Raw genomic sequence first — 26,139 nt, 5'->3', positions numbered from 1 at the left:
CAGCCTCTCCGACGTCCAATTTATCCCTGCTCCACACTATCTGCAATGTTTTCCTTCTTGGCAGCTCCAAAGTGCTTTTGACCCAAATGTTAACTCGTTTTCACCTTGCACTTTTGTTGCTAATTGTTTCCAGCGTTTTCAACTTTTAACTCTCAAGATGAAGTCTATGTTGGTGACTGTCCATAACCAATGGTTTATTCTCATGTGAATCCATGCATTTACCCCCCCCCCCCACTCCCCCCTTGATTGGAAGATCAAAAACTGGAGGATATAAGTTTAAGGTGAGAGGAGAAATATTTAATAGGAACCTGAGGGGCAACTTATTCACACAGAGGGTGGTGGGTATATGAAATAGCCTGCGTGAGGAAGTATTTGAGGCATGTACAATGACAACATTTAAAAAACATTTGGACAGGTACATGGATAAGTAAGGTTTAGAGGGATATGGGTCAATGGGGCGAGCCTGGATGGGCATTTTAGACAGGATGGATAAGTTTGTCTGAAGAGGTGTTTCCATGCTCCATGGCTCTGACCCTATGACATGGCCTTGGAATACAGGTAAATCAACTAGATTGATTTCATGTTAGACAGATTCATAATTTGTTAGGAAGGAACTGCAGATGCTGGTTTAAACTGAAGGTGGACACAAAATGCTGGAGTAACTCAGTGGGACAGGCAGCATTTCTGGAGAGAAGGAATGGGTGATGTTTCGGGTCGAGACCCTTCTACAGTCTCGACCCAGAACGCCACCCATTCCTTCTCTCCAGAGATGCTGCCTGTCCCGCTGAGTTACTCCAGCATTTTGTGTCTATCTTAAGAATTTGTTGGACGGAAAGAGTTTGCAACCTCAGCAAATATCGAAAAACATTGGATATTTCCATTCGACGATACTTATGGGTCATTTGCCAGATATGTGTTGAATTATGAGACGAAATTACAGGATCCTGAAACATAGACTTTTTCCATTAAATGATGAATCGGGAACACAGATGGAAAATTAATGTGATATTTGGAACAGAGAGCAGGAGAAAGTGGTTACACGGCGGAATACAGAAAGGCCAGTTGGAATTACGGAAGGAAGCATTTAATAGCTTAAAATCCCTTCCCTCATCCAACTGTCTGAGGGGAAATGAGTACAGAGCTCTCCGTCTGTTAATATCAATGGACCTGCCTGCTATTGCTACTGATCATGACGAGTTTAATCCTTGAACTGATGCTGTTCCTCTGTTGTGATTTCTATATCATGTCATTTTAATCTAGTCTGGATTTACATCATGTTTTAAGAGGTGGAGGATCATGATGCTAATTTATCTGTTCTCCATCTGGGCGTACGTCTGCTGCCCTTCACATTGTTCCAGATTTGTTTCTCTGCCATAGCAAATCATTTTGACATTTTAATTGTCAGCAAGCATACCAGATAGTTAAACTTACCAAATCTAAAGCAAATGTATGATAAATATATTCCTTGCTGGAACCCAATACAATCTTTAAGCATGGCTCTACAAAATTTTAGCTTTTGTTAATCTATTGCAAAGAAGTTGCTCTGTTTCACTGGAAAGTCACAGGTGGAGACACGGGAACAAGCAATAAATGTAATATGCATGATATCTTTGGTGAACAAAAAGCAAAATAATTGTTGGGAGTTTGAAATTAAAACAAAGTGCTGGTAAACCTCTCAGCAGCACGGTGGCGCAGTGGCAGAGTTGCTGCCTTGCAGCGCCAGAGACCCAGGTATGATCCTGACTATGGATGCTGTCTGTGTGTAGTTTGCACGTTCACCCCGTGACCGCGTGGGTTTCCTCTGGGTGCTACAGTTTCCTCCCACCCTCCAAAGAAGTACGGGTTTGTAGGTTAATTGGCTTTGGTAAAATTGTGATTTGTCCCTAGTGTGTAGGATAATGCTGGTGTAAGGGGTAATCGTTGGTCGGAGTGGACTTAGTGGGCCGAAGAGCTTGTTTCCATGCTGTATCCATAAAAGCAGAAGTGTAAAATTAAAGTCTAAAGTCAGGCAACACCTATTGAGAGCAATTCAGAATTAACGTTTCAAGTTGGTGACATTTCATCAGAATTAGGTGATTATAAACAATGCACGAATATCTCTGCCAAAATCAACAACAAAAGTGGTTAAAAAGATCAGGCGATCTATCATGTGACCAGGTGATGAGATATCTCCTGATAGCATCGTTTCCATCACTTTTGACAGATTTTTGGATAAATATTCATGCATTGTGTTTTCAGGTTCATTTTTACGAAAATGAAACAACGATGAACAAAACTATACCATGGTAATCTAATAAAGATCATCTGAATCGGACATCAATATTAGTTTTTAAATAACTATGGAAAAGGGTGGGACTGGCCCAAAAGATTAAACTCCTAAATTGGGCCAAGGCCAATTTTGATGGCATGAGACATGAACTTTCAAAAGTTGAAGGGGGCGGAGGGGAGGGGGGGATTTGCAGGCAGAGAGATGCCTGGCAAGTGGGAGGCTTTTAAAAGTAAGATAAGGAGAGTTCAAGGCCAGCATGTTCCTGTTAGAATAAAGTGCAAGGCTGAGAGAAATAGGATGACAAGCAATGTTAAGTATCTGGCCAGCAAAATAAGTTGTGCCAGGTCTCGGCAGCTGGGATGACGTGATTCCTTTAACGATTCACTTAAGGAGTAGACTTAAAAGGGAAATGAGGAGGGCAAAAAGGGAACAACAGATAGCTCTGGCACAGGGAGAGGGTAAAGCAAAATCCACAGAGATCCTCCAAGCATATTAAGGATATTAGAGTAACTATGGAGGGAATATGGCTCCTTCAAGATCAACAAGTCCGTCTCTGTGCGTGTGAAGCCACAGAAAGATGAATAACATGGATGGTAGGAAACTCAGGCAAGTTCAAAGTGGTGGTAGACAAAAAATGCTGGAGTAACTCAGCGGGTCAGGCAGCATCTCTGGAGAGAAGGAATGGGTGACGTTTAGGGCGAGACTCTTCTTCAGACTGTAGAAGGGTCTCGACCCGAAACGTCACCCATTCCTTCTCTCCAGAGATGCTGCCTGACCCGCTGAGTGACTCCAGCATTTTGTGTCTACCTTCGATTTAAACCAGCATTTGCTGACAAGGGAAGTCAAGGACAGCATAAAAACAAAAGAGAAGAAGTATAACATAGCAAAGAAGAGCAGGAAGCCAGAGGATTGGGACTCTTTTAAAGAGCAACAGAAGATAACTAAAAAGGCAATACGGGGAGAAAAGATGAGGTACGAAGGTAAGCAAGCGAATAATATAAAGGAGGATAGTAAAAGCTTCTTTAGGTACGTGAAGAGGAAAAAAATAGTTGAGGCAAATGTGGGTCCCTTGAAGACAGAGGCAGGTGAATTTATTATGGGGAACAAGGAAATGGCAGACGAGTTGAACCGGTACTTTGGATCTGTCTTCACTAAGAAAGATACAAACAATCTCCTAGATGTTCTAGTGGCCAGAGATCCTAGGGTGACGGAGGAACTGAAGGAAATTCACATTAGGCAGGAAATGTTGGATAGACTGATGGGACTGAAGGCTGATAAATCTCCAGGGCCTGATGGTCTGCATCCCAGGGTACTTAAGGAGGTGGCTCTAGAAATTGTGGACGCATTGGTGATCATTTTCCAATATTCTATAGATTCAGGATCAGTTCCTGTGGATTGGAGGGTAGCTAATGTTATCCCACTTTTTAAGAAAGGAGGGAGAGAGAAAACAGGAAATTATAGACCAGTTAGTCTGACATCAGTGGTTGGGAAAATGCTGGAGTCAATTATAAAAGACAAAATTGCGGAGCATTCGGATAGCAGTAACAGGATCGTTCCGAGTCCGCATGGATTTATGAAGGGGAACTCATGCTTAACTAATCTTCTGGAATTTTTTGAGGATGTAACTAGGAAAATGGACAGGGGAGAGAGCCGATGGATCTAGTGTACCTTGACGTTCAGAAAGCCTTCGACTAGGCCCGCATAGGAGAATAGTGGGCAAAATTAGAGCACATAGTATTGGGGGTAGGGTACTGACATGGATAGAAAATTGGTTGGCAGACAGAAAGCAAAGAGTGGGGATAAAAGGGTCCCTTTCAGAATGGCAGGCAGTGACTAGTGGGGTACCGCAAGGCTCGGTGCTGGGACCGCAGCTATTTACAATATACATTAATGACTTGGATGAAGAGATTAAAAGTAACATTAGCAAATTTGCAGATGGCACAAAGCTGGGTGGCAGTGTGAACTGTGACGAAGATGCTATGAGATTGCAGGGTGACTTGGACAGGTTGTGTGAGTGGGCAGAGTACTGATTGTGAATAATCAGCCATGATCACATTGAATGGTGGTGCTGGCTCAAAGGGCCGAATGGCCTACTCCTGCACCTATTGTCTATTGCATGGTTTTTTTCCTACATAAGTTAAAAGTGACATCTTAGAGAGAGTCCACATCACAGAAAAGGAGGTATTGGAGGTCTTAAAACACAAAGGTGGATAAATCCATTAGACAGGATCAGGTTTATCCTGGGGCATCATGGCAAACTAATGAGGAATTTGCAGGACATCTTGCAGAGATATTTGTATAATTGATGGCCACAGGTGAGATGCTGACACACTAGGAAAGGCTGCAAGACAAAGCCTGGGAATACAGACCAGTGAGCCGAATACTAATGGCGGGCATGTTATTGGAGGGGATTCTGGGAGACAGAAACTACATGCATTGGGAAAAGGCAGCGACTAACTTGGGATAGTCTAAGTAGCTTTGTCAGTGTGAAATTGTGTCTCATGGACACATGTTTTTGGAAAAGGTGGCCAAGGAGAGTGGTGAGGGCTTTGCAGTAGATGTTGCTGACAGGAACACTAAAGGGCCTGTCCCACTTAGGCGATTTTAAGGGACTGCCAGTGACTAGGCTGTCGCCGACAGTTCGCCGGGGTGTCACGGGCATGATCGTGAGGAGTCTTCAAAGAATCGTAGTGGATCTCGGTGCGTCGCTGAGAAATCAACCGGTTTGAAATTTCGGCGACAGCTGGCTTGTCGCCAGGTATCGTTGCTTATTGCGGGCGCTGTCGCATGCTGTCCCCAGGTTTGCTAGGTTGTCTTAGATGTATTTAGAAGCACGTAATACTAAATTAAGTAAAGTAATTTGAAGATACCATAAAATACTTGTGTTTAAGCAATTTATTTACCGTCAGGACATTTGACAGGTAGATTGGAGGTGACAGTTTGACGGTCAGGTAAGCGTGGGAATTTTCGCGATGTTTATGGCCATCGTTGATTACATTTAAAGTAGGCTCCCAACCCAGATATGCAACCCAGAAACCAGATATGCATCTCCCGTACATTTTCAAAGAATGCCCACACTCCGCACAAAAATCCATTTAACCACTTTTAAAATTAAATTTCTTAATACTGCTATTAGTAAACTGGAAGTCAATCCAGTTTATGCCTTGTTACCGTGAAGCTTGGTTTTCAAGTAACCCGGGCAAGATGTTATATTTCAAAACTCTCAAGTAATTACCGACTTGCCAGTGATTTCAGCGAAAATTAGGACGCCGGAGAAGCATTGATAAGTGTAGGAATTTCGCGATGTTTCCGAAGACGGTGTAATCTCGAACTGACTCGGCCTTGTCGTGGTCATTGTCGTAGGGTAAAAGAAAATTTCGGCGATCTGCTACGACTTTGATGGTCGCTGGCAGTCGCCTAAAAAATCGCCTAAGTGGGACAGGCCCTTAACTAACCTCATCTGCCCATTCATGATCCCAATCTCTCCATCCCATACATATCCATGTGCCTATCTAAAGGTCTCTTCAACACCACTAATCTGGAGGGGATGCGTGAAGAGCCAGAGATTGCGATCCATTCTCTTCCCAACGACGTGGATAGAAAAAAAAGAGGTTCTCGAGGAAGACTTTACGGAATTAGAATATACAACATAGAAAAGTACAGAAGAAAGACACAAAAAGCTGGAGGAAGGTTTGGACCTGACACGTCACCCATTCCTTCTCTCCAGAGATGCTGCCTGTCCCGCTGAGTTACTCCAGCTTTTTGTGTCTATCTTCGGTTTAAACCAGCATATGCAATTCCTTCTTAAGGGCCTGTCTCAATTAAGCGATTTTAATGTGACTGCCGGTGACTACGCTGTCGCCGAACGTTTGCCGGGGTGTCACGGGCGTGATCGTGAGGAGTCTTCAATGAATCGTAGCGGATCTCGGCGCGTCGCAGAAAAAAATTCCAGATAGAAATTTCTCAGCGACAGCTGGCTTGTCGCCAGGTATCGTAGCTTATTGGGGGCGCTGTCGCATGCTGTCCCCAGGTTTGCTAGGTTGTCGCAGATGCATTTAGAAGCACGTAATATTAAATTAAGAAAAGGCATTTGAAGATACCAGAAGATAGTTTTGTTCAACCAATTTATTTACCGTCAGGACATTTGACAGGTAGATTGGAGGCGACAGTTTGACGGTCAGGTAATTGTGGGAATTTCGCGATGTTTCCGAAGACGGTGTAATCTCTTAGCCAGGTGCTAGTTTCACAAAAAAAGTAACTTGTAACGTCCTGACTCGGCATTGTCGTGGTCATTGTTGTAGGGTAAAAGAACATTTTAGCGATCTGCCACGACTTTGACAGTCGCCGGCAGTCACCTTAAAAATCGTGTAACTGGGACAGGGCCTTTACACATAGAACAGTACAGGTCAGGAGGAGGCCTTTTAGCCTACATCTGTGCCAAACAATGATGCCAAATTACACTGAAGACAGGCACAAATTGCTGGAGTGACACATCCCTTAAACATTAAACTAATCCCTCCTGCCAGCCAGTGATCCATATTCTTCCATATCCATATATAAAAGCCGAATAAACACCACTATCGCATCTGCTTCTGTCACTCCTGGCAGCATATTCCAGCTAACAAAGTCCATAATATTGGTCACAAGCCCAAGAACAGCGAATGAACAATTCATAGAATGAGATAAGGTGGGGGGCAGGGAGAGGCTGTTTGCTCATCGTGTTCATGGGGAGCTAAAATAGATTTCATGTGGATCCCATTTCCTCGCTGCTGAGCTATGACCCTGCAGGTTATGACTCCTCTTGTGGTTATCTCCCCTTGAGGATTTCTGCCTCCATCACTACTTCAGACGGGGTCAAGGAAAGAGCGTTCACGTCGCGGCCCTGTTTCCACCAATCTCTCCACCATTACCCACAAGAAGCACAGGAAGAGCAAGACGCCATTGTATGCAGATGCCGAGAAGCGTGTTCAGCTCTTCGTGTCTCAGAACAATTTCCAATCTTGTGATGTGGACTCGACAAGAAGACTACTTCAGACGATGGAATTTCCTCAAGTCGAACCTCATCCTTCCACAAATGAACGAATCTAAATACTCTTGCTATTTGACCTCTGCTAAATTTGGAGAAGGACCATCAATGTGTTTCCAGTTAACTCTCTTTTGAACTGACACATCTGCCCCAAAGCTACCAACATGTCCAAATACTTTCTCTTTTATCTAATTCTTTATCTTAGCACTCAATGGAGAGGGAGCGCATTTTTCCGATGTTCTTGCTGAAGCTAAATCGCCTACTGTCTGCTGTTGTTTGATGAATTATTGAGCTGCTGAAATTCACCATGTGAAAGGAGCAGGCTCATTTCATGAACACAACCATTGATTTAATGCACCTTTTGATGATGCTGTGAACTTTACATTTCTCCCAATTAGACATGCACAGGGATATCTTGAACAAAGCCGTTCAACCTCTTGTCTACAAAGCTGAATGAACATTATCAGAAGGCAGAGAGGTCTAGCATCATCTCCGCTTCAAAGGAAGGTCACAGAAGAGATTTCACAGCACAATGCACAGGCTGCAAAGGCCAAGCAGTTTCTTACTAAATTCAAAACTTGATTGCTTTGATTGCTTTTCTGCAAGTGCAAAAACAAATTTCACTAGATTGTTGGTAATTATTATTTCAATCTTCACACCCTTATTACTGTTGCTGCAGCTCTGGGGGTCACAGCATAATGGAGCAAAGGAACAAGTTCCCTGTGCTGGAGACCTCTTGCAAAATGAGGCTAGACAAAAAAGCTGGAGTAACTCAGCGGGTCAGACAGCATCTCTGAAGAAAAGGAATAGGTGATGTTTCGGGTCGAGACCCTTCCTCATACATCTCGACCTGAAACGTCACCTATTCCTTTTCTCCAGAGATGCTGTCTGACCCGCTCCAGCTTTTTGTGTCTATCTTTGGTTTAAACCAGCATCAGCAGTTCCTTTCTACACGTCCATTAATCCATTGAGCCTGCACCGACCATCAAGCATCCACTTCCACAAATCCAACACTAATCCTATTTTTATTTTTGCCTCATTGCCATCAACTCCCCTCAGATTCTATTATTTGTCTACACACTAAGAGGGATTTCTGATTCCCGGTGTAGGTCTGACCTGAAACATTAACCATCTCTACAGGTGCTGCCTGACCCAGTGATTTCCTTAAAACATTTGCTAGTTGCTCCAGATTACAGCATTTGCATTGGTATGTGTTAGCAAGTTGGAGTGTTTGATTAACCTTCCGACCTGCACATTCTTTGGGGAGGATATTCTCAGTTCTCAGGGAGAAGATGCCAACTCCACACAAAGAGAACCAGGGGTCAGGACCTCATGTGGGTTGTTGGACCTGTAAGGGTGCAGCTCTACTGGTTGTGTCTCCGTGCAATCCGCAGCATTACCGGCAGGTTAACAGTTACCTTTCTTGTTAAAGTTCAATCCGCGCTTTCAGACAACAAACCACATTAAACACCTTAAGAAAGTAACAATACCTTTTTATTCACACATGCGGGAGTGGGAGAGCAACCCGAGTATGGCTACATACTCGCTGTCCCTCGTGGTCCCACTCACTTGAATTGTGCACAGACAGTACATTTATACCTGAGTATTCACGGGTAGTTAATCACACACATTCCTCAGCACACTCCTCTACCGGTTCTTATCTTTTCTGGCATCAGTTCTTTAGATTTTAGATTTAAAGATACAGCGCGGAAACAGGCCCTTCGGCCCACCGAGTCCGCGCCGCCCAGCGATCCCCGCACATTAACACTATCCTACACACACTAGGGACAATTTTTTTTACATTTACCCAGTCAATTAACCTACATACCTGTACGTCTTGTCTGGATCAGACTTGTCTTTCTGTGTGGTTTCACTTAACAATCGGGAAACTTCTCTTTTTAGTCACAACACCTTGGATCTGTTTCTTTTGACATGCACAACATCGCAATTTCAGCTAATCACGGCATTTTATCTTGTTTCCACCTATTTCTTGCCCGAGTCATTCCTCTGCAGTTTTAAAACTCTTTCATTCTTACTTTACAAATTTTCTGTCCTCAGGAATTGTAGTTCACTGTATAAGAGTTCCATACCTTGCTCTTAAAATGCTCCACATATGTACATCATGCTTTGTGCCGGGTATTTGTTAATGTTCATGGATTTTTTTCCAAAAGTACTTCAATAATGTTTTGTGTAATATGTTTATGATAAAAATTGGGGCACATAGAGACAAGGATACGATATCTTGATTGATAATAAATGAACTAAGAAAAACTGGAAAACAGGAAACAGCCATGAAAGGTGCATATTGAAGGAAGGTGGAGGCCACGTCCACATGAAAACCGTGCTGTGAATAACTGCACTTAAAATTTCACATTAATGATTTAAACAAGCAATTGTACTGCAGCATCAAACTGCAGGGAGCAGCTAACAATGAAGCAACATGCTACATAATACACGATAACACAGGAAAATGTGTATGCTTGGCAACTACGTAGCAAATGAATTTTGACTTTGATAAATAAGACATGAGAGATAGAAACATAGAAACATAGAAAATAGGTGCAGGAGCAGGCCATTTGGCTCTTCGAGCCAGTACCGCCATTCATTGTGATCATGGCTGATCAGTGATCATCCACAATCAGTAACCTGTGCCTGCCTTCTCCCCATATCCCTTGATTCTACTAGCCCCTAGAGCTCTATCCAACTCTCTTTTAAATTCATCCAGTGAATTGGCCTCCACTGCCTTCAGTGGCAGAGAATTCCACAAATTCACAACTCTGGGTGAAAAAGTTTATTCTCACCCCAGTTTCAAATGGCCTCCCCTTTATTCTTAGACTGTGGCCACTGGTTCTGGACTCCCCCAACATTGGGAACATTTTTCCTGCATCTAGCTTGTCCAGTCCTTTTATAATTTTATTCGTCTCTATAAGATCCCCTCTCATCCTTCGAAACTCCGGTGAATACAAGCCTAGTCTTTCCAATCTTTCCTCGTATGACAGTCCTGCCATCCTGGGGATTATCCTCATGAACCTACGCTGCACTGCCTCAATAGCATGGACGTCCTTCCTCAAATTAGGAGAGCAAAACTGCACACAATACTCCAGATGTGGTCTCACCAGGGCCCTATACAACTGCAGAAGGACCTCTTTGCTCCTATACTCAAATCCTCTCGCTATGATGGCCAACATGCCATTAGCTTTCTTCACTGCCTGCTGTACCTGCATGCCTACTTTCAGCGACTGGTGTACAAGGACACCCAGCTGCCAATAGCAAACTGAATGGTTAGAAATGCAAAGGGATCCAGACAAACAGAATTATTAAAAGGAACAGTGCAAGATGGCCAAATCATTAAAATGTCAAAATATGAACCAGTTTATTCTGGGAATATTGAAGCCAAAGGTCATGAATCTACATTGACATTACATCCAGAAGCAATGCACACAGACTTGGTGTACATGTTTTCTAACTGGATAAAGCATGAAGAATATTTATAAAGCTGGCACTAGAACTGTGTGAAAGATTGTACAGTCTCCAATCCTTTCTCCATTCGGAATGGGAAGATTAAGAAAATATTTCACTGATAACGGAGAGAGCAGCTGTGGAGAAAGCATTACTCTATGTGGGAGAAAATAAAACAAGGAGGGTTACAAACAGTTGCTGACAATTAAGGAAATAAGGAGCGATTTCTTTAGACTGTTAGCAATGTCAAACTTACAATTAAACAAACAACGGCTGTGACAAAAACCTTGCATGTTTTCTAAAGGGAACCAAATGAGCAATGAAGAGACGATTAGTTGAACAAGGAAGACTGCGGTATATGAAGGGGAAGGGACCTCATGTTGAGCACATACACCAATCACCAAAACATTATGACCACTGACAGGTGAAGTGAATAACATTGATTATCTTGTACAATGGCACCTGTCAAGGGGTGGGATATATTAGGCAGCAAGTGAACAGCCAGTTCTTGAAGTTGATGTGTTGGATGCAGGAGAAATGGGCAGGAGTAAAGACCTGAGCGACTTTGACAAGGGCCAAATTGTTATGGCCAGACGACTGGGTCAGAGCATCTCTGAAGCGGCAAGGCTTGTGGGGTGCTCCCAGTTAGCAGAGGTGAATTCCTGCCAACAGTGGTCCGAGGAGGGACAAACCACAAACCAGCAACAGGGTGTTGGGTGCCCAAAGCTCATTGATGCGCGAGGGCAACGAAGGCTATCCCGTCTGGTCCGAACCGACAGAAGGTCTACTGTGGCACATCACAGAAAACTTTAATGGTGGCCATGAGAGGAATGTGTCACAATACATAGTGCATCGCACCCTGCTGCTTATGGGGCTGCAAACGGAGGACCAACAGCATATTAGGCAGGTGGTCATAATGCTTTGGCTCATCAGGTCATAATGTTTTGGCTGATCGGTGTATACCAACAATGATGAGCTGGACTGAATGTTACTATAATAAAAACAGGTATATCCACAGTGATAGAGTTTGTGCTGTCAAACTGAAAGCTCATCATCCTGAAATGATAATTCATTTTCTACTCTCTCCACAGACACTGCCCAACCTTATGGTATTAACAACAATTTCCACATTTATGTCAGATATCTAGCAACTGCAGTCTTTGCCTTGCCATGGCCTGTTTGTGTTGTATATTCACTTCCCACCAATTGGATAATAAACTTAGCAAGAGATTCGTGGAGAAACTTAATGCATGCAGAAATACTCTCGCAAACTGTGCTCTGTATATTTGACAGAGTGACGAGGACAAAAGGTGTGAAGAATGCAAAACAGATGGTGCTTTACCGCAACTAAAAGAGCACAAAAATCCATCTAATAATCAGTTGTTGTAAAAATGTGGGATTATCTGCACGTCTTTTAATTGTTGAACACTCCACTGCTGATGAGATGAGATTTTACCTGGATGATTTTAATTTTATTTTTATTGACTTACAGTTTATTGACCGTAATGCAACATATTTCACTACTTCCTTTCCTCCCAACCTGCTTTTTGGGATAGATATTTAGCAGATGTAGGCCGGACAATTGCGATGAGATTTATCTGTGGAATTCTCTGCCTCAGAAGGCAGTGGAGGCCAATTCTCTGAATGCGTTCAAGAGAGAGCTAGATAGAGCTCTTAAGGATAGTGGAGTCAGGGGGTATGGGATAATATTGTCTATTATCTATTGTCTATTGTCTTAATTGCAAATTATCTGGGCTGGGAATGCTAAAATCAACAATGATCTGAAGAAGGGTCTCGACCCGAAACGTCACCCATTCCTTCTCTCCAGAGATGCTGCCTGACCCGCTGAGTTACTCCAGCATTTTATGTCTATCTTTAGTTGCTATACGATGATTCTTGCAAACAGAGGATCCGTGATTCCTCGTGATGAAATAACCTGGTTCCTGCATGTTGATTTTACCATTAATGATTTTACCATTGTCTTCCACAGCACAGTCCCATCAGCAAAACAGGTCTTCATGTTCATGGCTGTGTTAGAATCACTCTTTCCATTACAACTAGGCTCAACATCAGGAATGGTCAGTTGATAAATATGAACAGAGTATCACAGGCTTCCATGAAACAAGAGCACCCTCAAGAAAGATGGGCATTAAGAGAGAAAAATCAAAGTTACTTGAACTGTTGATTACGATGAAAATGTAAGTATTAATGATGCCTTTTTATCCGAATGGGGTCTTACCTGGTTGGCATTCCTTTTTATCAGAGTTCTGTTGTGTCGGAAGTGACGAGGTTGATGGCTGAAGAGAATTTATCAGTTGAACACTGAGGGTCCCGATACTCGAACAAAGCTTTTTAAAATTCTGTGCCAACTCAGGATAGTTCTGCTCCAAAAAAGATTGCTGTTTGCACAGAAGGTCCTCGACCTTTTGAATGCTTTGGGTTAATTCAGGCTTTGTTGAAATTGTCTTGGTTTCACTCTGGGGAGAGGCATGGTAGGAATCCTGGGTATGGACATCTTTTTCACCGACACGATGTTGGCTTCCAACAACACCTGGATATTCCTCCCCATTGTCTTTCACGGCACTGCTCCCATCGGCAGAACAGGTCTTCACGTTTCTCACTCTGTTGGAATCACTCTCTCCATTGCTATCACACGCCACAGTGTGCTCTTTGGTAAGCTTACTGACCACGTGACACGTGCATTGCAAGGATGATCCGTGGTCAGTCTCGATAGCCTTGCTGCACATCCTGACTGTAGCATCTGTTGCTTTGTCACTCGTGGCAACAGTTGCCAAAGCTGCCGTATCACAGACGGTGACGCGATCTGTATTGACCCCGAAACTCTGCGTTTCTATTAAAATTGTGTCCCTCCCGTTTGCACCACAATCTCCACAATTCACCAACTGGGTGACAGGCCGGAGATCTGGCTTGATCTCATGTTTGCACATTTGTTTTGACTCAGTTAGTTCTAGGAGCTCAAGTTCTTGTTCAGTGGCTCCCAGATTAATAATTCTTGGCTGATTTCTTGTATCATGTACCTCTGTTTGGTCATGGGTGTGTTTCCTTTCAAAATGCCTAGATGAGTCTTCTTCCAGTTTATTTGAGGAGGGAAAAATCCTGTTATCCTTAGGAACCATACCCTCCTGTTCCACCTTGGGTTCCTGAGTTCCTCCTTTAAGTTGATTCTCTGGTATATTTATTGGTTCTTTAATGGAAAGTCTCACTGCATTGGGGTGCGCTAAAGGTACCAAACCTAAGTCTTCCATGTTAACTTGAGTACCGACCTCCCTCATTCTGTGTTCAGTGTCTTCTACAGCACGAGGGATCTGATATATTTCCTCATGGGCACTGAAATCAAAGTTTGTGTTACCACTTACAGTAACATTTGAAGCAAACTTGATTTGGTTATCAAGGTTGATCACTTTTTCACTTTGAAAGTTTTCGTCTGACTCAGAGAATTCAGAGGTTACACTTTTGCTTGGAAATAATTTTAGTCCTTTTGCTGTTTCAGCTCCAAGTGGGGTGTCTGAAGAACTACATTGAATTCTTGCAGGGACACATTTGGTGTTATCCCTAATGTCATCAAGTTTCCCCTCTTGAACAGAATCTGTTGGCAACGCATTCTGCTGATTTTTCAACTGAATATGGAGTTGTTTTTTTTCTTCCTGTAACACAAGAACTTGTTGTTTAAGTTCAGAAATAGTTTTTACTTGCTCGTCCGTGTCTTTGCTTGCATCTTGAGCAATCCTGATTTGTCTCTGTAACTGATGAACCTGGGTCGATCTCACATTCAACTCTGGGGCATCTTCATTGGGAGTGGAGTTCTCCTGCTTTACCCCTTTGCCTGGTGCACTGAAGCCATAATTATCCAATAATTTTAATTTCTGCTGGGATATGGACAAGATTTGATGTTGCTCTTCTAAACTCAACTCCTTGAAATAAACTGGCACACTGGAAGCCCGAAGAAAGGGAGGCTTCGGAGAGCTTTGGGGAGAAAGCCCATTCTCCTCCAAGTTACTCCTGACACCAGGTGAAGTCTTTTGTGATCTGCAATCATACATGTTGGGTTGTGACGAAGCTGGATCATAGCCACATGGAGAACTTGTCAATAGTTCCTGGCTACTGGGCTCTTTATATCTGTTCATGGGTACCTGGGAAGGAGTTGTCATCCACTTGTCCCCAGACTTCCGACAGGACCGCGACTCAGATGTGGAGAACCGGGTGTCTGAGACACTGAAATTCCTTGGCAATGTGCTGTATTTTGGTTGCCTTGCTTTCTTGTGTATGTGAACCTTCCTGATGGTATTTCCTTTCTCAATGTCATCGACGTACTTCAGAAAGTCCAGATCCAGGCAGAATCCATACGGGGTTTCCACTGAATATGGAGATTGCTTCTTATTGTCTGCACTGGCCCGCATCTCAGGCAACTCAATGTTGGCTTTTAAAAAAAATTAAGAAAATCAGTTTTTAAATACCAAAGATTTGCACTTTATAATACAAGCCTGCCAATCCAACTAATTCATTTCATAATTTACAGTAAAAACCAATAAGCTTTCAACATAAAGTTATGCTCAATAACACGCAGTCCTTTGTAACGATTGTCAATGGTTCCATAAAATTAGTGAACATAAAGTAAACAATGTACTAAGACTGTCATTTAATTAACATGAATCCAACTACTTTAGATAGTATTTTATAAACTCTACAGAGCAGAGATATTCAGAGAGAAAAATCACACCCAAACTCAGCCTTGTAAATGAACTCCAGTAGGAGATCATTGGAAAGAAAGCACAAGGAGGAAACATGCCACAAGATTAATTTCCCCTTGCAAGCCATGGTATTGATGCCGTTTGTTAACCAAGTGCTCGTGAGGGAGGAAGCCCTGACAGCAGAATGCATGGAATTAAAAATGCCAACGAGGGTATCACAAATTCATTATCATCCTATGCTGCCATCCACCTCCCTCCATTCACCACGAGATCTTATCCTATCCTCCCTCCCTCCCGCTTTCTGATTCAGAGTAGTTTTTGTCATATGCCCCAGGGTGAACCGAAATTCCTTGTGTCCACAAAGCTCACAGAGTAAACAGTATGCATGGTAATAATATAAGAAAATAACTGCAGATGCTGGTACAAATTTACATCGGCGAAACCAAGCGCAGGCTCGGCGATCGCTTCGCTGAACACCTGCGCTCGGTCCGCATTAACTAAACTGATCTCCCGGTGGCCGAGCACTTCAACTCCCCCTCTCATTCCCAGTCTGACCTTTCTGTCATGGGCCTCCTCCAGTGCCACAGTGAGGCACACCGGAAATTGGAGGAACAGCACCTCATATTTCGCCTGGGCAGTTTGCAGCCCAGCGGTATGAACATCGACTTCTCCAACTTTAGATAGTTCCTCTGTCCCTCCCTTCCCCTCCTCCTTCCCAGATCTCCCTCTATCTTCCTGTCTCCACCTATATCCTTCCTTTGTCCCGCCACCTGACATCAGTCTGAAGAAGAGTCTCGACCCGAAACGTCACCCATTCCTTCTCTCCCGAGATGCCGCCTGACCTGCTGAGTTACTCCAGCATTTTGTGCATGGTAATAATGATGAATACAACTAATGATACAATTAATGATAAATAAATCTGAAGTAATGAAAAAAATAACTTAAGTGCAATATCAGAATAACTGAATGAATGAGAGAGAACATGGCCACACCTCTGTGTTGAGGGGTGTGGAAGTCACGGTCCAAACTGCACCCAGCATTTCCCAGGGGGTGGGGTCTCTGAAATCTCTGCAGATACCGTAGGACACACATGACAGTGCCATTTCTCCAAGAATATAGCCACCATTTTTTGAACTTCCAGTGGATATCATAAACATCTTGGCAGAAATCCTCCGTCCATTCATTTGTAATGGAATTTACCTGCACATTTTAATATATTTTGCTGGTTACCTGTATATATTCATCGATAAGTGACAATGAATTTCCTCAGACCGGTCTTAAGGTCATAAGGAATAGGAATAGAATTAGGCCATTCGGCCCATGAAGACTACTCCGCCATTCAATCATGGCTGATCTATCTCTCCCTCCCAACAGCATTCTCCTGCCTTCTCCCCATAACCTCTGACACCTGAACTAATCAAGAATCTATCTATCCCTGCCTTCAAAATATCCACAGCCTTCTGTGGCAAAGAAGTGCTTTCTCCTCAAACATCAGCTGATTTATGCTGTGTGCTGCGAGTCTGGCCTCATTGTCCAGGTTAACCATTTACCACGTGCATGATTATTTGTACTTGTGGCAATTTAAAGATCTGTCCAACAGTGTAGCAGGTCAAGGCACCATCTTGTCTTGTATCAAGTGACATCCTAGTTCATGTCCCACATGTAATTTCAAAGTGCCTTCATTTCCGATGGCGCAGAAACAATTTTTCTGGTATCGTATGTAATCTAGACCAACTGCTGAGAAAAGATGTAAGACAATCTGACGTAGTTTGCCCGGTAACAGAAATGTGCTGGGTTGTACTACCTGAATAAGGACTGTTGAACAAATCTCAACAGGGTCATTCATCCACCCTCTCTTCCCGATACTGACTTCCCAAATCTTAGCTGGTGACACTAGTCATCAGTGACCCTGGATTAAAACGGCCCTTGACAACACCAGGGGAGGAGGAGAGAATCTGAACTAGCTGCAGTACCTTCCTCAATCAAAAAACTCATCAACATGCGATGCCTATTTATTCACAAAATGCTGGAGTAACTCAGCAGGTCAGGCAGCATCTCAGGAGAGGAGGAACGGGTGACATTTCGGGTCGAGACCCTTCTTCAGACTGATGTCAGGGCGGCGGGACAAAGGAAGGATATAGGTGGAGACAGGAAGATAGAGGGAGATCTGGGAAGGGGGAGGGGAAGAGAGGGACTATCTGAAGTTAGAGAAGTCGATGTTCATACCACTGGGCTGCAAGCTGCCCAGGCGAAATATGAGGTGCTGTTTCTCCAATGTGATGCCTAGCTGAAAGGATGCGCTAGTGGAGGGCTGGCATTTCAACGAACCGTACACACCAACAACGTGAGAAAGTGGACGAAGAGAAATGCAGCAGGAAGTAATGATTAAAAGTATGGCCTTCCATCCCCAACCCCTCTTTCTGCTTTGTGACGTTGATGCATTTATTCACCCCTGAAGTAAAGGACACTCTCGAAATTGATTGTCACCCAATACTAAAAAATAAATATTCCTACCTGAACGATCTGGTGACGGAAGAACTTCCGACATTCTGTCGTTGCAAATTGCAGCTCAATAAATAAATAAATAAACAAAACTGACCGAGCTGCAAGCAAAAAATGGGAACATTGAGCTCTTAAACTTTTAATTAGAAACATAGAAACATAGAAAATAGGTGCAGGAGGAGGCCACTCGGCCCTTCGAGTCAACACCGCCATTAATTGTGATCATGGCTAATCATCCACAATCAGTAACCTGTGCCTGCCTTCTCCCCATATCCCTTGATTCCACTAGCCCCCAGAGATCTATCTAACTCTCTTTTAAATTCATCCAGTGAATTGGCCTACACTGCCTTCTGTGTCAGAGAATTCCACAAATTTGCAACTCTGGGTGAAGAAGTTTCTTCTCACCTCAGTTTTAAATGGCCTCCCCTTTATTCTTAGACTGTGACTCCTGGTTCTGGACTCCCCCAACATTGGGAACATTTTTCCTGTAATTACTTATCTACTTATGTCAGGAGACCATTGCTTAATATTTTCAATTTCACCAATAACATATTCACATTATTCATTCATTCATTATTGATTAAAAAAAGTGTTCACATTTAATATTCTAACTTCACATCTTAATATTAAATATTAATAGTTAACACTTACTCTTCGCAATTTGAATGAAGGGTCTTTGACCTGAACGTTAGTCGTGTGTCATTTTCCACAGGAGTTATCTGATCTGCAGTGAGTTTCCAGTAGTTTTTATTTTTATTTCAGATTTGCAGCATCTGCAGATTGTTGAACTGTAGGAGGCACAGAGTTCAATATCGTTTATATTGGAGAATCATTTAGCATGGAAAAACAGAAACTTGGTAGTTATTCATTAAATAAAATCTCTTTTTCAAAGAAGCAATGTTAAAAAAGCTGAACTTTCCTTCCCCACATTCCACCCCTCTGCCAAGTGTGAATCCAGGAATCGATCCCTGAAGAAGGGTCTCGACCCGAAACGTCACCCATTCCTTCTCTCCCGAGATGCTGCCTGACCTGCTGAGTTACTCCAGCATTTTGTGAATAAATCGATCCCTACATGTTCCCTCTTAGCTCATTGGCATAAGCAGGATTTACAATAATGTTACAATAATGTCTGCTGTAACCTTTATACTATCTGAATAACCCTGTTGAAATTTGTTCGACAATCCTTATTCACATTGTACACCCTACGCATTTTTGTTAACAGGCAAACAATGTCAGATCATCTTATACCTTCTCTCAGTGGTTAGACTAGATTACATATGATAGCAAAAAAAATGCTTCTGAATGATCAGAAATGAATGCAATTTGAAATTACATGTGGGACAATAACTAGGATGTTACTTACATTACTCGTCTTGCTTTGCATTTGGCGTGAGTTGCAATGACAATCATATTTTGTTTAATTAATGGACCAGCATTTTAACAGAATGTGCTTTTGGCATGATTTATACATGCACAATTCCATGCAATATCATGTGGTATTTAGATTAACCAGCAAACAATGATAAAAAATAACTTGCAATTTTCCAACACAAGGTGGTGTCATTTATGTTTCTGGTCTCACCAATAATATATCTTGTGAAAATAGACACAAAATGCTGGAGTATCTCAGGGGACAGGCAGCTTCTCTGGAGAGAAGGAATGGGTGACGTTTCAATAGACAATAGACAATAGGTGCAGGAGTAGGCTATTCGGTCCTTCGAGCCAGCACCACCATTCAATGTGATCATGGCTGATCATTCTCAATCAGTACCCCGTTCCTGCCTTCTCCCCATACCCCCTGAGACCCTTCTTGAGACTGAGAGTCAGTGAATAGGGAAGGTGATATGGATGGGTAAGTTGTGAAAACGAGAGATCAAAGGAGATGTAGTTCAAGGAAAATGTAGAATGGATCATTGTCAGCTGAGGGGAAGATGACAATGAGGCATTCAATCAGTAAAATGGAAAAGAGAGAGAGAGAGAGAGAGAGAGAGAGAGAGAGAGAGAGAGAGAGAGAGAGAGAGAGAGAGAGAGAGAGAGAGAGAGAGAGAGAGAGAGAGAGAGAGAGAGAGAGAGAGAGAGAGAGAGAGAGAGAGAGAGAGAGAGAGAGAGAGAGAGAGAGAGAGAGAGAGAGAGAGAGAGAGAGAGAGAGAATGAATGAATGTAAGGGTTAATTGAAGTTAGAGAAGTCAATATTCACAATATATTGTGAAACAGGGCAAATGGGAGCCAATATGGGCCACCAAGCTCAGCAGTGATGGCATGAGGAACGTATTGTTGGATAGCAGGATTCTGGATGAATTTGTGCAGCAACAGTTTGGCTGAAAGGGAGCATAAATAACTGAATCCGGAAAGGTAGAAATGCCTCGTGTTTGAGAGGGAGAGGAAGACCTGCCTTTTCTGGAACACCAACGTTGATAGCTTGGTTTGAAACAAAATATGCAGTGGTCTGAACGACCTTGTGCAGTATGAGACATGGCTATGTCTATTGGTATCTATTGGCATGAAGTTTGTGCCGGGAATCATAAACTTGGTCTTTGCAGTGCACTGCTTGAAAGTGACGACTTATCAGAAATTGCAGGTAGACACAAAATGCTGGAGTAACTCAGCGGGTCAGGCAGCATTTCGGGAGAGAAGGAATGGGTGATGTTTTGTTTCTTCAGACTGATAAAAAATTGCACATCCTGACAGCACAGAGGCAGCAAAGGCTCTGGGAAAATTGTGGAGATTCAGGGGTGTCAGCCAACAATGACCCTTGCATCTGAGTGTGGCCTCACCAAGAAATTGCATCATGTGGAAGATCTATTAAGGATAAATGCTGAAAGGCAAATCGCCTGATTGTTGTAGCATTTGGGATTTCCAATTTACCATTTTCAACCTCGGAACACAGCAGACAGATCAGTACAGGTCTGAAGAAGAGTCTTGACCCGAAAAATCACCCATTCCTTCTCTCCAGAGATGCTGCCTGACCCGCTGAGTTACTCCAGCATTTTGTGTCTACCTTCGATTTAAACCAGCATCTGCAGTTCTTTCATACACAGGTTTAGTTTAGTTTAGTTTAGAGATACAGCACGGAAACAGGCCCTTCGGCCCACTGAGTCTGCGCCGACCAGCGATCCCCGCACAATAACACGATCCTACACACACTAGGGACAATTTCACACTTATACCAAGTGTACAAACCCAAGCCTATTATGGGGTTATGGGGAGAAGGCAGGAGAATGGGGTTAGGAGGGAGAGATAGATCTGCCATGATTGAATGGCGGAGTAGACTTGATGGGCCGAATGGCATAATTCTGCTCCTATCACTTATGATCTTATGATCATAAATTCCACACCTTATAAGTGGGACCCATCAGGACTTCGTTATTTAGGTGCAGTTCTAAGAAACTCTGAGGATCAGTGGCACAGGCTTATAACATAACCTTTTCCATTACCCCTTGACAAATAGGAATGTTCACACAAACCTGTTCAGTTCACCTCCATTATATATTACTGCCCCTTAATTACTAATAAAAGTTATCCCGCATATTTCAGACGGAGGAAGGAACCAAAGAGTCAGGGGTGGGGGAGATGGCGGACTGGGAAAAGATGAATGTAAGAGGCAAGATTAGAAGCTGCTCCAGCAGAGATATCAGAGGCCTTGTAGACGGGCATGGTGTAGGGGCAAGGTGTGGTAAGGAAGTAAAACAGATCTCACAGGCAGATGGAGAACCACAACTCCTGCATCCAAGCAACGTCACCTCCTTTACCAGGATAGATTGGTGGCCATTGTCAAATTTTATGTGTTGGTTAAATGTGTTGATAAGCAGGGAAGACACAAAATGCTGGAGTAACTCAGCGGGTCAGGCAGCAATCCTGAACAACTTTCTTCAGACTGAAGAAGGGTCCCGATCCGAAAAATTGTTGTCTTGGCACCAGGTTATGAGGTTCTCAATCTCCTCCCTGTACTCTGTCTTGTCATTATTTGATATCTGGCCCACTAAGGTGTTGTCATCTGCTAATTTGTAAATTGAGCTGGATTTGCATTTAGCTGCACAGTCGAGGGTGTGTAAGGAGTAAAGAAGAAGGCTGAGAAAGCTGAGAAAGCATCCTTGTGATGCATCAGTGTTGAGGATTACAGTAGAGGATGAGTTGTCACCGTCCTTTCGGATTGTGATCTGTTGGTCAGGAAGTCGAGGATCCAGTTGCAGATCCGAGGAAACTGAGATCCGTTGCAGAGGTACAACAATATTGGTACATTTATTAAACTGCTCAAGTTGCTTGAGTGCCAAAAAGTGTAATGTCATCATTCTGGCCCACGTGAAGCTCTTTGCAATGTTGCATGTTTCGAGCCATTGACCCAGAGGAAGTCCCAAGAACAAGATCTCAAGGAGATAGGAGCAGGAGTAGACACCCAGGCCCCTCAACATGCCCCACCTTTCAACATGATCATGGCTAATCTACATTGTCCTCAGCCCCTCTTCTGTACCAGTTTCCTACAGTAGACAGTAGACAATAGACAACAGGTGCAGGGGGAGGCCATTCGGCCCTTCGAGCCAGCACCGCCATTCAATGTGATCATGGCTGATCATTCTCAATCAGTACCCCGTTCCTGCCTTCTCCCCATACCCCCTGACTCCGCTATCCTTAAGAGCTCTATCCAGCTCTCTCTTGAATGCATTCAGAGAATTGGCCTCCACTGCCATCTGAGGCAAAGAATTCCATTCCTCAATTCCTCAATCTTCAATTCCAGTCTTCAATTCCTCAATCTTTCAAACATTTATCTATCACCACCTTTTGTACTTCGAATGATCCAGCCTCTACCATCCTCTGGGGCAGAGAATTCCAACCGCATAAAAACAAAAAAAAAGACATAAAGTGCTGGAGTAGCTCGGCGGATCAGGTAGCATACCTGGAGAACATGGATAGGTCATGTTTCAGGATGGGGAAGGGTTCCCTTCAGTGTGACTCATCCACAGTGAAAATAACTCATCAGGGCAGCACGGTGGCGCAGTGGTAGAGTTGGTGCCTTACAGCGCTTGCAGCGCCAGAGACTCGGGTTCGATCCCGACTATGGTTGCTGTCTGTACGGAGTTTGTACGTTCTCCCCGTGACCGTGTGGGTTTTTCCTGAGATCTTTGGTTTCCTCCCACACTCCAAAGACATACAGGTTTGTAGGTTAATTGGCTTGGTATAAGTGTAAATTGTCCCTTGTGTGTGTAGGATAGTGTTAATGTGCTGGAGTTCCACCAGGGGGCGCTGCATGATGGCTGCCTCGCCTACAGTCTGTTTGTCCTTTTCGAACTTTTTTTGTTATTTTTAGTGTGTTTTAAAAGTCTGTGTTAATGTTCTCTGGTTTGTTTTATGTGGGGGGTGGGGGAGGGGACCGGGGGAAACATTTTTTCAATCTCTAACCTTGCCGGAGATGCGATTGTTTTCCGGATCGTATCTTCGGTCGCTCCGCGGCCTAACATCATGGAGCTGGCGGCCTTGCTCGAGACTGACTTTGAGCCCCACCACGGGGCCGTGGACTTACCATCGGAGCCTGCGATTTATTTCCTGGGATCGACGCTCCAACCACGGCCTGCGGTTTTCACCATCGAGGAGCTCGCAGTCTCGGGTCGAGACTGATGTCGGGAAGCTCCAAAGTCGCAGGAGGCTCGACTAGCCCCGACCCAGGGTAGATCGTCCGGCATGGGGGAAGCTAAGATCCTCCCCAATGCAGGAGCTTGATCATCCCTAAGCAAGGGCCCGACTGCCAGCTGCGGGAGCCAAGATCGTCCCGTCAATGGAAGGCTCGAGGCCCCCGACCGCGGGAGAACAAAGAAGGGAAGAGATTGAACTATTTTTCACCTTCCATCACAGTGAGGAATGTGGAGGAGTCACTGTGGTGGATGTTCATGTTAAAATGTACTTTGTGTGCCCTGTTGTTTTTTATTGGTATGACTGTATGGCAAATGAAATTCCTCGTCTGTTGCAAAATATACTTGGCTAATAAAGTATGATTGTGATTATGATTATGATAATCATAATAATCTTCTACCATAACATTATTTTTCTGCCCAGTCGCTCGATTCCTTGAACATCCAGCAATTGGTTTTGCATGAACACGACAGAGCAGCCACCACCTTCTGAGGTTGAGACTTACAGAGATTCACCACCCTGCGTGGTCCAAAATGGTTTGTCACCCATTCAGAAACTCTTGTTCCGAGACCACTTGTTCTGGACTAATCACCCAGAGGTAACGTCCTACCTGCATCGAAGCCTGAGAGAGTTTTCAATAAGCTCTCCTCCCATTCTTCTAAACTCCCCAGAGAACACATTGTTTACTTAATTTCTCATCAATTAAGAAACCCACCACCCGTTAAACCCCTTCATTAATTATATCTTTCTTTGAAAGCTTCTGTCCGTACAAATGCAAAACCCATAAACACAGAGATCATCAATCATTCTTTTCAAAAACAAATCAGTATGTCTATGGACCAGGACACCAGGTGTAGCTGGAGAATCAGCTCTAGTGGTACCTCTCTCCCTCCATCCACATGGGTAATGCTGAAGAAACAAGGGAGGATGAAATCAGAAAGCACCCAGACCCTAGCCTCCTTCCTACCTGATGGCTCTTGCTGAAACATGCACGAGTCAGGTGAACTTTGTGACCCCTTCACTGTCAAATAGACTGGCCTCGTACTCGAGACTTGGCTCGGACAGAGTGGATGTGGAGAGGATGCATCCACTCGTGGGAGAATCGAGGACCAGAGGTCAAGGACGTTCCTTTAGGAAGGAGATGAGGAGGAATTTCTTTGGTCAGAGGGTGATGAATCTGTGGGATTCATTACCACAGAAGGCTGTGGAGGCCATCAATGGATATGTTTAAGGCAGAGATAGCTAGATTTCTGATTAGAACAGATGTCAGGGGTTATGGGGAGAAGTCAGGAGAATGGGGTTAGGAGGGAGAGATAGATCAGCCATGATTGAATGGAGGAGTAGGCTTGATGGGCCGAATGGCCCAATTCTGCTCCTATCACTTATGACCTTATGACTTGCACGTGAATGATGGCAACTTAGTTCAGTTGGTGCTTGTGGAAAAGTCTTCCCTTGAGAGGATCAACTTCTGGATAGCTGTGAAGAAACTCCGACGGGGAGAAGATAGAATGGGGGTGAAAGAGGGGCATTGCAACATGATGGAAATTGTTTCTCATCAAACATGCCATTAGAAGTAAATAAATAACTGAAACTAACTACAATCTTGTTTAACGGTTCAATAACCTTCTTTGCATCCTTGAATTCAGCCTCAGTTAGATTTTCCCAGCACACTTTCACGGACAACTTATCGACCGCCAATTCTCAATGCCTCACAGATGACAATCACAGATAAACCATCATAGAAACATAGAAGCATACAATATAGGTGCAGGAGTAGTCCATTCGGCCCTTCGAGCCAGCACTACCATTCAATATGATCATGGCCGATCAACCAAAATCAGTACCAGTTCCTGCTTTCTCCTGATATCCCTTGATTCCTTTAGCCCTAAGAGTTATATCTAACACTCTCTTGAATACAGTATATCCAGTGAATTGCTGGAGTAATTGCTGGGTCAGGCAGCATCTCTGGAGAGAAGGAATGGGCGATGTTTCTGGTCGAGACCCTTCTTCAGACTGAAGTATCTGCACGTGTGCAGTTAGGGCGGCAGTTGCACGTGCGTAGTTGGGGAAGGCTGAACATCGCCTCGTGTATGGGGAGTGGTGGGGCATCGCCGCCCGCCACGGCCCCATCGTCGCGAGGCTTCACTGCTGTCAACGCACCACTTCACGCCTCCCTGGTGACCAGCCAACCTTGTTACTTACTTTTAATTGGTACAGAATCAAATCATCCAATACCAAGCGATTTGGATGGTGTTGTGAAGTGGATCGCGTTACACGGCAATGAAAGTGATTTAACAGGGATTGCATCTAATGGAAGTTCCAATGACGATCATATTCGTGATGGACTTCGTGGTGACACATGTTCAAGCAAGGATGGGGAACAGTCCGATGCACCAGAAGCAGTTACGTCGTGTCCGTCTGCCACGTATGAACCCAGGTTTTCAGATGGGTGGCTTTTTTCACAGTGGCTACAGATGAAGAAAGAAAGTGCTGGGAAGTTTGTACCATTTTTTAGCATTTGTAAAGTGGACAACACTATGGGGAAAAGTGCA

General features: G+C 43.7%; 1 protein-coding gene across 7 annotated transcripts in view; it reads right to left on the bottom strand.

Annotated features, from left to right (window-relative positions):
- Positions 1–26,139, bottom strand: part of LOC144597889 (KN motif and ankyrin repeat domain-containing protein 4-like) — a 77,176-nt gene that overhangs the window by 17,956 nt on the left and 33,081 nt on the right. For 4 of the 7 annotated variants that reach the window (XR_013547801.1, XM_078407642.1, XM_078407643.1 and 1 more), the window contains 4 exons: positions 18,617–18,753; positions 17,978–18,066; positions 16,456–16,663; positions 12,994–15,192 (listed from right to left, as the gene is read on the bottom strand). Coding sequence is in view for 6 of the 7 variants with exons in the window: in XM_078407642.1 (XP_078263768.1) it covers positions 12,994–15,192; positions 16,456–16,555 (2,299 nt within the window). In the remaining variant the exon portion in view is untranslated. Of the gene's footprint in view, positions 1–12,993; positions 15,193–16,455; positions 16,664–17,977; positions 18,067–18,616; positions 18,754–25,789; positions 25,918–26,139 lie in introns of those variants that run through there. The other 3 variants (XM_078407646.1, XM_078407647.1, XM_078407648.1) reach the window with 3 other exon arrangements.

Source organism: Rhinoraja longicauda, chromosome 11 (genome assembly GCF_053455715.1).
Source record: "Rhinoraja longicauda isolate Sanriku21f chromosome 11, sRhiLon1.1, whole genome shotgun sequence".
In the NCBI taxonomy this organism is placed as follows: Eukaryota; Metazoa; Chordata; class Chondrichthyes; order Rajiformes; family Arhynchobatidae; genus Rhinoraja; species Rhinoraja longicauda.
The sequence above is the reverse complement of the archived record's forward strand: the minus strand, read 5'-3'. Positions and strand labels throughout refer to the sequence as shown.